This window comes from Suricata suricatta, chromosome 2, assembly GCF_006229205.1.
Source record: "Suricata suricatta isolate VVHF042 chromosome 2, meerkat_22Aug2017_6uvM2_HiC, whole genome shotgun sequence".
Taxonomy (NCBI): domain Eukaryota; kingdom Metazoa; phylum Chordata; class Mammalia; order Carnivora; family Herpestidae; genus Suricata; species Suricata suricatta.
The window spans coordinates 135,112,484-135,124,086 of record NC_043701.1 but is presented as its reverse complement, the minus strand read 5'-3'; the positions used below and the strand labels follow the sequence as shown (position 1 = coordinate 135,124,086).

Here is an 11,603-nt window from a genome sequence, read left to right as displayed (position 1 = left end):
CCTGGGTGGCTCAGTCGGTTAAGCCTCCGACTTCGGCTCAGGTCAGATCTCACATTCGTGGGTTCGAGCCCCGCGTCAGGCTCTGTGCTGACAGCTAGCTCAGAGCCTGGAGCCTGCTTCCGGTTCTGTGTCTCCTTCTCTCTCTGCCCCTCCCCCTCTCATGCTCTGTCTCTCTCTGTATCAAAAATAAATAAAACATTAAAAAAAAAAACCTACTCCACAAAAAAGGTACTAGAAGACTGGAAGAAGATATTTGCCATGAATCATATTTGCAAAAGACCCAGAAAAACTAAGTGTAGTTTGAAAGACTAAAATTCTCTAGTCTAACTGTATTTATTAATTGCTGGCAAGGATAAGTGGAAGTTTATTTATATTCATCTGTTTCTGGAAGTATAAGTTGACATAGCCTCTTTATAATAGCAAAAATTGGAGATTGCAAAAATTTGAATAAAGAAATGGATAAATAGATGTGGTATAGACCTGACAAAACACAATACAGCAGCGAAAAGGGATGAACAGTGTGTGTGTGTGTGTGTGTGTGTGTGTGTGTGTGTGTAATTATGGATAGATCTCAAAAATAATGCTGAATTAAAAAAGTAAGTCAGTGTGATACTTTGTATATAAACAAAAAATGCACATAAAAGTTTACTATGTATTATGTAAGGATATATATGTATATAGACACACACATAAACACACTTACACATACACTTACACATATGTATATGGAAGTATTAAAAACAGAAGCCTGTGCAATAAACTCATGATAGTGAGTGGCTGGTAGAGAGTGGGTGCTTTTATTTTATTAATTAAAAAAATTTTTTTAAGATGTTATATTTTAATATACTCACAAGAGAGATTCTAACTTTTAATAAATTTTTTTTAATGTTTTATTTATTTTTGATACAGAGAGAGACAGAGCATGAGAAGGGGAGGGGCAGAGAGAGAAGCAGACACAGAACCAGAAGCAGGCTCCAGGCTCTGAGCTAGCCTAACTGTCAGCACAGAGCCTGATGCAGGGCTCAAACCCACAAACATGAGATCTGACCTGAGCCAAAGTTGGAGGCTTAACCAACCGAGCCACCCAGGAGCTCCAAGAGTGGGTGGTTTTAAATGGGACTTTTTTTTTTTTTTTGAGAGAGGGAGGGAAAGGGCTCAAGTAAGGGATGGGCAGAGAGAGAGAGAGAGAGAATGACAGGAGGGGCAGAAGGAGAGAAAGACCCAGAGACAGAGACAGAGAAGCAGGGCTCACCTGAAGCTGTGGGACTCAAATTCATGAATCGTGAGATCAGGACCTGAGCCTAGGTCAGATGCTTAATGACTGAGCCACCCAGGTGCCCAGGACTTTAGCTTTATATGTAGATTGGGAATAAACATGATGGCATATTTATTTCTGGGTATTAGACAAGTTGGTATTTGTTATATTATTCATTGTCCTTTGAAAATTTTTATTTTTTTAATTTTAATTTTTTTGAGTAATTAAATTTTTTTAAATGTTTCTTTATTTTGAGAGAGAGAGAGAGAGAAGAGAGAGAGAGCGCTAGCAGGGGAAGGGCAGAGAGATAGAAACAGAATTTGAAGCAGGCTCCAGGCTCTGAGCTGTCAGCACAGAGCCCGATGTGGGACTTGAAGTCATGAATTGTTGAGATCATGACCAGAGCCAAAGTCGGATGCTTAGCTGACTGAGCCATCCAGGCGCCCCTTGAATAATTTTAAATTAAGAGATGGGGGGCTAAGTCTAATAGGATGAGCCCCCAGGGAATAATTTACCAAACCATTTATATATAATTTGCCCTTACTTACTGTGAATCATCTCCCTCTGTCTGTAGCAGAGGAAATGAGGTGCCCTATTACATTAACTCATGACAGTGGTCTCTCCATGACAGTCAGATGGAAGAGCAAGGATCCTTACTAGCACAGATTATACTCTTTATTCTGACTTTTGATCTTTTACTTTTTTATTACTAACTGCAAGCATATTAACTCATGGGAAATACATTTGGTTCCATTGTTATAAGCATGGAGATACTAGCTTGACAGACTGGGATGTATAGAAGTTTAATAACGTAATTGTGCTTTTTCCTTTGTCTAACCTTTTCCCTACAGGGAATCTTTAACCAGTTTCAGTGTAGTAGTGAAAAAGTGCTTCCATCTGACACACTCCGCAGTGCTCTGGCAAAGACTTTCCAGGATGAACAGCGTTTCCAGCTGGGAATTATGGATGATGCTGCGGAGTGCTTTGTAAGTGTTGGCCTCTGGCTCTCTTTCATATGGGCGAGATTGTTGATGGTCTCCCTCAGACACTGGGTACCTTACTGTAGTATTTGCTCTGTCCCTGGTCTCTCAATTAGAACTAGGAATTCCCCTAGTTTCTCAGAGCTCTAAGTTGACTCTAATACAGCAGGAATTGTATAATGGGTTTATTCTTTCTCCTTTAGGCTTAAAGGTAGTTATGTGCTTGCCATGGCATAGAACATTGGTCTCACCTTCAAAATATACAGAGCTCATTAAAATGAAAATTACTATGTCATACTCCACTGAATTTCTGATTCGGTAGGTCTGGTTTAGGGCCCAAGAATATCTAGCTCTAACAAGTTTCCAGGTGATAATAACACTGATGCTACTGGTCTGGGGATGATTACACTTTGTGAACTCCTGTATTATTAAAGATAATTAAACAGAATAACTGAGTCCCTAGCATAGATGTGATATGCTATTTAGATAGCATTGCTTGCAGTGACTTTTAGTAGAAGACTTTTCTGAACTCTTGGTTCTTTCAGTCAACCTTCAAAAGACTCTATCTTTAGACTCGGTTTGTCATTAAAAAAAGTCTGAGAGTGATTTATATTCCATTACAGAGTAAAATGTCACCAAAGTCAGAGGTACTCCTGAGAAACTGGATTACTTATATATTGCTGGTAGAAATGTATAATGATATAGCCACTCTGGAAAACAGTTTGGCAGTTTCTTAAAAAAACTGAACTTTCAAATAAGGTTCAGTGGTTGCGTTCCTGGACATTTATCCCGGAGAAATGAAAACGCATGTTTATAAAAAACCCATATATGAATGTTCATAGAATCTTTATTTGCAATAGCCCCAAACTGGAAACAACCCAAATGCCTTTGATGGTAAATAGTGAAACAAGCTTTGGTACTTCCATACCATGGAATCCTATGCAGTGATAAAAAGGAATTACTAATTTACACATGAACTTGAATGGATATGAAAAGAATTATGCTGAGAGAAAAAACACAATATCAAAAGGTTGTATACCACATGCTCCCATTTATATAACATTCTTAAAATAAGAAAATTAAAACAGATCAGTGGTTGCTAGGTGTTAGGGTTGGAATTGGGTGGGTAAGGCTATAAAGGAATAATATGAGTGAACCTTGTGATGGAACAATCTTCTTTCTTGATTGTGATGGTTGTTATATGTCTATACATGTGATAACATTACATAGAGCTATACACACAAAAAAGCATATGTAAAACTGGTGAAATCTAAATAAACTCTGTAGACTATATTGATGTCCATTTCTTGGTTTAGATATTGTGCTATAGTTGGTGGAAACTGGGTGAAGGATACATGGACCTCCTATATAATTTTTTGAAACTTCCTGTGAATTTATAATTATTTCAAATTAAACAGTTTTTAAAAAATGTGTACTTATTTTTGAGAGACAGAGTGAGAGAGTGAGTGGGAGAGGTGCAGAGAGAGAGGGAGACACAGAATCTGAAGCAGGCTCCAGGCTCTGAGCTGTCAGCACAGAGCCCGATGCGGGTCTTGAACTCAGAGACCATGAGATCATGACCTGAACTGAAGATGGCCGCGTAACCCACTGAGCCACCCAGGCGCCCCTGAACAGTATTTTTTAAAAATCAGAAATATTCCTACCTTCCAAGAGGATTACTGTTTCTCTGAGCAAACTGCCTACCAATTTGTGCATTTTTCTATTAAGTGCCATTGATGTACTGCTTTTATTCTTTTCCTATTAGGAAAACCTCCTGATGAGAATTCACTTCCACATTGCTGATGAAACCAAAGAAGATATATGTACTGCCCAACACTGCATCTCCCACCAGAAATTTGCAATGACATTGTTTGAACAGGTGAACATTATTTCTATCTTCATCACTTCTTTTCTTCTTCAAGAATACTGTGTCCTGGGACGTGGGTTATCAGATGGGTGTCAGAACAATTAATGACTGTGGCTGCTTGTTTTGCTTTTTCACCCTGGGCCCAGTGTGTATGTACCAGCTGTGGTGCCACTTCTGATCCGCTGCCTTTCATCCAGATGGTACATTACATCTCCACCACTTCACTTTGGTGAGTCTTAAAGGTTCTCTATTTGTACCCTTAGGTACTCCTTCAAGTGATAAGTTTTAACTGACAGCATCCAAATAGCTTATATCCTTATTGTTAAGACTATGTTATATTGTAGGAAGTCAGAACAATAATTTAAAAATATTCCTTGTTCTTCTTCCCTCCTCTTTCAACTCCCTCACCCCCCTTTACTTAGGTTCACTTCTGGTCAGCAAGGTGGGAGGATAAATGGGGATTCTATGAGCTTTGGATTTGGGACAGGCAAGGATGCTCATTGTATTGAGGACCCTGAGGCTGGTCGGGACAAGGGGCTTTGGTATAGTGGGCAGAGGAAGAAAATTAAACATGTGAGTTAGGAGTTTGCATGAATAATCTATTTGATTCAGTTGTATCTGTGTAATTCCTACTATCATACCCTTCCATTCCCCCACCTTGAAGCAATCAGGCTATTTGTATGCTGGAAAGACGTGAAAAACCTTCACCAAGCATGTTTGGTGAGCTGCTACAAAATGCCAGCACTATGGGGGACCTGCGGAACTGTCCGGTGAGTTGTCAGGAGTGGGGTTCAGAGTGGGGAGGGGAGTCCTCAGATTAGGGAATTGAGGCAGAGCCAGTGGGAAACATCTCAAACCAGCCATATATATGTATTTTAGAGCAACTGTGGAGAAAGGATTCGGATTCGCCGTGTGTTGATGAATGCTCCACAGATTATCACAATTGGGCTGGTATGGGACTCGGACCACTCAGACTTGGCAGAGGATGTCATTCACAGCCTGGGTACCTGCCTTAAGTTGGGTGATGTGAGTATTAATTACCTTTATCTCTGGGGGACCTAGGTGGCTCAGTTAGTTAAATGCCCAACTTTGGCTCAGGTCAGGATCCTGTGGTTCGTGAGTTCAAGCCCCATGTCGGGCTTGCGCTGACACTCAGGGCCTGGAGCCTGCTTGGATTCTGTCTCCCCCTCTCTCTGCTCCTCCCGGACTCATACTGTGTCTCTTTCTTCTTTAGAAATAAAGATACATTAAAAAAAATAATTACCTTTATCTCTTAGTTCTTGTGTCTTAGTATTGCTTAAGGGCAGTGAACACTAAACACAAAGGTATATCGTAGATGACAAACATAGAGTTTGTACAAATATATAGAGTTTATATACATATACTTGTGTATATGTGTATATATATACCTGTTCATATACCTCCTTTGTGTAGATGGCAAAGGGTTTTTAGAAAAAATGGGATAAAATTGGCCTTGAAAGACAGTATGGACAGAACTTAGCTACTGATAGAAATCAAGCAATATATAGAGCTATTGTGTGCTACACTCATTGTTTGTTTATACCAAGTAGAGTTGGGAGGTGTAGTCTACCACAGGTGGTAATAGGGTCAGAGAAGTGAGCAGTCTTGACTAGAGATGCTATGGGAGGTGAAGGGGTAAAGGTTGGTGACCTGACTTGTAGAATACAAAATTCACAGTGAGGACCCAATGTCTGTTGCCAAGGTAATGGAGTAGCTTAGAAGAGAATTCAGTAGGTTAGTGGTTTTCTATACTTCTATTCAGGGAAATAGGGAAAACAACTTCAGACCTGGGATCTTTTACCTTATCAGCTCCATGCCCTTGTACAGGCAAGGTTTCCCTTCAGTTTAAGAGAAGAGCCAGAAACTCTGTGGTTTCCTTTCACTCGTTTCTTTCTCTTGTACTCCTGCGACTAAGGAGATTCCTTGTCATCCTTTAATATCATTAAGTTACAACTGAGAATAAATGTATTGTCTGGAATCGTATTTTAGGTCTCCTTCCCAAGGAATCTCTGATATGAGTGGGCTATATGCAACTAAATCTCCTTTTTCTAAATTCCTATAGTCTACATATTCTGTACTGCTCTAGTTTGTTTTATTTTTGTGATGACTTTCTCATTCAAATAAGTTTCTCAAGGCAAGCATTCTTTTCTTCAAATTTTTTTTTTTTGTATGTCTTTTAGAACATACAGCAGTGAAATGGTGGTAATCTGCACGGTGGTATTGCTCTTCCTAAGGGCCTTTTTATCCCTTAGTTAAGGTCTCAGCAGGACATTTATATTTGTCGTGCCAGCTCATGATTAGTAACTTTTGAAACTTCAGTGTTTGTTTTTGTTTTATTTTGTGTTTTTTTACCTTTCTTGTCTCCTCTTATGATAGGCACCAGCAATAAAACGTTATTGAAAGGTATGAAGAAACATCACCACCTTACCAGTTTTCTGGCCACTATTCGTCTTGCTTTTCCCTACATTTTGTCTTTTAGGTTCATTTCTGATGATTAATATGGACTAGGAAAAATCCTAGAATGAAGCATGGAGAAACAAGTCAGTACCTTAATAAGAAACGATGGCGTCTGCTGAAAGATTGATATGAGAGGGCTGAGTATTTGACTATTTTTCCATTCTCTTCTTTCCCCACAGCTGTTTTTCAGAGTGACAGATGACCGGGCAAAGCAGTCTGAACTGTACTTAGTAGGGATGATCTGTTACTATGGCAAACATTATTCTACATTCTTTTTCCAAACAAAGATCCGCAAATGGATGTATTTTGATGATGCTCATGTCAAGGAGGTAGGAATATTCAAGCCATTCTTGAAGTGTTTGGTAACAGCAACAAAAAACTAAGAATGATTACTTGTTTTCAGTGTTTATTTTCATAATTTTGATATATGTTTACTTACCTATCTATTGAATTTATGAGAGTATCAGTCTTTTCTTCAGTAGATGGCAAGTTCCTCAAAGATAGAATTGATATATTTTCTGTTATTTTCTTTGAATCCTCTTGCCATGCAGTCAGCAAAGTTATGTTTACAGTTGACAATTTTTTTTAGTGTATTAAGTAGTTGATTTGAGTGAGAATAGTTTAATGCTTCAAATTAGGTTAGAAGGTTAGCATGAAGTTCAGAATTTCACACTTGGAATTACCAATGGTAATACTTAATCTTAGGGAATACCTTGTATACTTTGTGTTAGGACTGCTATAAATTATTCTGTTACTTCCCTGAAGTGCCTTATCATAGGTTAACATGTTTTTGAGATTGTGTAGCAAAAAATAGGGCTATGAGGATATTTAAAGCTAGAAACTTGGTAGTATCTAAATCACAGAATCTGTGACGGAAGTAGTTAAGGGATCTGCATGAGTTAAGAAGCTTCTTGATAAAGGTTGGCGGCTAGGAGACTCCTAACTATAATTTCCACCAATCTGTGGACCGTTAGCAGTGTCTTCCATAAATGGTAAACTCTGTCAAATTTCCTGATTTTCCATCTCTTTTTGCTGTTGTAATTTTGGCTGATTTATATGAATTCCTTGAGCTTTAGCTTTGTTATTTGAAAAATAATAAATACTTTGTAAGGTATTCAATAATATTTGTATGTAAATCTATTTATTGGGGTGCCCAGGTGGCTCACTTGGGTTGTGTCCAACTTTTGATTTTGGCTCAGGTCATGATCTTATGGTTTTGTGGGAGGAAGCTCCATGTCAGGCTCTGTGCTAAGCATGGAGCCTGCTTGGGATTCTCTTTCTCCCCCTCTCTCTGGTCCTCCCCCACTTGTGCTCTCTCTCTCTTAAAATAAATAAACATTTAAAAAAGCATATGTGTTTTAGTTAAAGTAATAACAAAGTTAAAAATTTACTGAATATCTATTATGAAATAAACACTATGCTCGTTGTTCAACTCTTAAGAGCACACCATCTCAGAATGTGACTGCTTCAAGTTTAAGAGAGGATGAATATAGAGATTTGATTGGATTGTTGTTTTCATGGCTTTTCTGACACTCTTTTCCACTGCTTTGGCGGTGCTGAATCCAGCTCAAAGCTAAGGCTGAGGTTCATCTGTGTATCTAAGCAGTTTGACATTTATGTCCGGCCATGTGTGAACTCTGAAATGTAATGTCATTCATTCTAAGGAAGTCTGTGAGTTTCTGCTTGCTCTTTAGCTTCATAAAAGTGATTTTAATATTTAGGAGAAAATTATTTAATTTATAGAATTGCAAATTTCTAGCAAGGGCTTTAATATGTGAAAAGAAATTGATCACCAAGGCAGCTGGGTTCCCTTCACATACTATATTCACCTTGGAGAACTTTTATTTATATTTCAAAACTGAATTGATGTTTCACAGGAATAAAAGTAATTTTATTAATCATTCCTATGTCTTATAAGGTTTTATTGCTTTCTAAAAAGATTTAAAAAATTTTTTTAATGTTTTATTTATTTTTGATACAGAGAGAGACAGAGCATGAGAAGGGGAGGGGCAGAGAGAGAAGCAGACACAGAACTGGAAGCAGGCTCCAGGCTCTGAGCTAGCTGTCAGCACAGAGCCTGACGCGGGGCTCGAACCCACGAACGTGAGATCTGACCTGAGCTGAAGCCGGAGGCTTAACCGACTGAGCCACCCAGGCGCCCCTAAAAAGATTTAAAAAAAACTCATGAAATTTAGGTCAAAGGTCTCTTTTGTGGTCTCCTTACCCAATTCTTGTCTTTTTATTTCTTTAGAAAAACAGAATAGGAAGATAGGATTTGAATTGTGGATATGAAGTATACCTGTCATGTTTTTTGTATTATTTCTGGTTCAGATTGGGCCCAAATGGAAGGATGTGGTGACCAAATGCATCAAGGGGCATTATCAGCCTTTGCTACTGCTTTATGCAGACCCACAGGGTACCCCAGTGTCCACCCAGGACCTGCCTCCCCAAGTTGAGTTCCAGACATACAGCAAGACATGCTACGATAGTGAAGATTCAGGTGAGCAGCCTAGCTCTTTAACTCTTCCTTCTCCTTTCTAATGTGATCACTGGACACTTAGAACTCTACTTAATCATGAGCCTAGCCCATAACCTAGCTATGTGCTTTGAGATGGAAAGAAGTGCCAACTTGTGCTGAAGCCCAAGGTGTGCCAGGCTTTGTTTCTTTCAGCCTTCAAGAATGTGTTGCCTAGGTCACCTGGCCCTGATTCAAAAGTGAGAAAGAAATTATGTTGATTTAGACTGAAATAATAAGTTTATAAGGGAAACTCAGTGTTTAATCTTCAAATACTGGTAAAGATGACTGATTCTTACTAGCCGTTTAACAGTGACTTCACTGAGTTGTTAAGACCAAGAAAAACTTATAAGTTACCACAAAGCTAATCAGTTTGTTTGGGATAAGAGATTTTTGTTTTAAGATGCCAAGTGTAGTAACCGTATTCCTCAGCCTATGAATCAGTTTGCTTCTAATTCAGTTGTTTGAAACTTAAATTTCTTTCCTGCAGTGACAATTTGCGGCCTGATGGCTAAAGTCTTAGGCTAGCCCATAGAGGCTTATAATATATTAGAACTATAATCCTAATGGTTTTGGCTTGATTTCTGAAAAGGAGAAAAAAGAAATATTCCTTTCTTCTTCTAGGTCTAGGATTGTCCCTGAGTATAATTTTGAAAGAGAACACATTTGTCTTTGAAGTTTTTTTCCCTGCCTTTTTGTACCTACTTCCTGCTTAGTATCTGGTATTCTTCCCAGCCTTGTACTCAACTCAGGCCTGCTCTACTTTTTCTCCCTTCATTTAAACACCCATTTCCACTGTTGTGCTCATCTCAGTGAGCTTCTCATAGGAAAGTAGTCTGATTGAAATAATTATTCTAAAGTATAAGTAACAGCCACATAATTTCTCAGATATATTAAAAATGCTTACAGTGTCAATTAAAATTAAAGTGACATTTCTGTCAGTATAGGAAAAAAATTATGGGATGGGGAACAACTGGTTATTGCCAGGTCGGCCTGGCACTCTCCATCTAAATAGATCTTACTTTTCACAACTTTTTCCTTTCTTCCACTTTTCCCCATAGGTTTTCTAAAAGCCCCACAGTTTTTCACAATGGCAGGCAAAGTGAGGGCTTCAGCAAGGTAGGGGCAGGAGTGGGAGGAATTGTTTGTGTGTCTGGGCAATCTGGAAGTTGGGTGTTGGGAAGAATGGCTCTGGTATATCCTTCTCACCCTTCCATCTAGGAAGTTCTTGCCTTATGGACCTTTGTTGCCATCCAGCTCTTTGCCCTCTCTCTGTCACTGTCCTCTCTTTCCTTACTTTTGCATATGTGTCTCCTCCTTCCCTCAGGGAGGGAGCCCTCCATCTCAAGTGATACTCGAACAGATTCCTCAACGGAGAGCTATCCCTACAAACACTCCCACCATGAGTCTGTGGTCAGTCACTTCTCTTCTGATTCTCAGGGGACAGTCATCTATAATGTGGAGAATGATTCCACGTCTCAGAGCAGTCGGGACACAGGTAGGGAGTTATACAGTGGACCCTGCTTGCCTGATTCAGTTATTGCATAGAGATTCTCCCAAGAAAAAGAAACTGGGGCAAGTCAGAAATGTTTGTCATGCAAAGGGAGAAAGGCACAGAACTTGGGTAACTGGGTGGGATGAAAAGAACCAATACAACTTTGAATGAACAATGATGTGACATTGCACATTTTCCTATCAACAGCAGCATATCAATAAAGATGATTGTAATGTGATTATTGATATGATTGTTTATTCCAAAATCTGCCCTTTTTTTTCTTGCAGTATTCTTGATCCCTGTGCTTCTCATAGTGTCCCAATAAACCCTTATGGTTTTGCACCTCATCATATTCTCATGCCAGGCTTTATCTCAAGTGAAGGGCTTTGAGAGAAGGGGCATATTTATGGGCACTGATGTGTGCTCATCACCTTGCTGGGCTTCCTGAAGGACAGAAAAGCAAAAGAAAGAAAGCTAGCCTGTTTGTTATTGTGAGTTCCACGCAGAGAACATTCTTGAATTGTTCTGTTATTCTATGGAAGAGTATGCCTCTTGTTAGTGGAAGAAATCAATACAGGGCATAAAAAGAACAGTGAGTGACTGATTGCTAAGATGAGAAGTTTATCACCTAATACATAGAACAGTGCCTATACACTAGAGACTTGGGAATTAATGAGTTCATGGCTTCAGATTGGTGGTTCTTTTTAGTTTTTATTTAAATTCCAGTTGTTAACATATAGTGTATTATTAGTTTCAGGTGTACAATATAGTGATTTAGCACCTCTCATGCATAACCTGGTGCGCATCTCAAATGCACTCCTTAATCCCCATTAACCTGTTTAACTCATCCCTCCACCCACCTTCCCTCTAGTAACCATCAGTTTGTTCTCTATAGTTAAGAGTCTGTTTCTTGGTTTGCCTCTCTTTCTCTTTTTTCCCCTTTGTTCATTTGTTTTGTTTCTAAAATTCCACATATGAGTGAAATCATATGGTATTTGTCTTTCTCCAACTGA

The 11,603-nt window shown here is 39.0% G+C and overlaps 1 protein-coding gene across 9 annotated transcripts in view; it reads left to right on the top strand.

The window, feature by feature from the left end:
• The window catches only part of USP54 (ubiquitin specific peptidase 54), an 83,624-nt gene that overhangs the window by 41,079 nt on the left and 30,942 nt on the right, over positions 1 to 11,603 (top strand). For 7 of the 9 annotated variants that reach the window (XM_029931930.1, XM_029931928.1, XM_029931929.1 and 4 more), the window contains 8 exons: positions 2,107 to 2,241; positions 4,001 to 4,114; positions 4,249 to 4,331; positions 4,767 to 4,872; positions 4,982 to 5,128; positions 6,760 to 6,909; positions 8,912 to 9,080; positions 10,423 to 10,593. In XM_029931930.1, the coding sequence (XP_029787790.1) occupies positions 2,107 to 2,241; positions 4,001 to 4,114; positions 4,249 to 4,331; positions 4,767 to 4,872; positions 4,982 to 5,128; positions 6,760 to 6,909; positions 8,912 to 9,080; positions 10,423 to 10,593 (1,075 nt within the window). The remainder of the gene's footprint in view (positions 1 to 2,106; positions 2,242 to 4,000; positions 4,115 to 4,248; positions 4,332 to 4,766; positions 4,873 to 4,981; positions 5,129 to 6,759; positions 6,910 to 8,911; positions 9,081 to 10,422; positions 10,594 to 11,603) is intronic. The other 2 variants (XM_029931931.1, XM_029931932.1) reach the window with 1 other exon arrangement.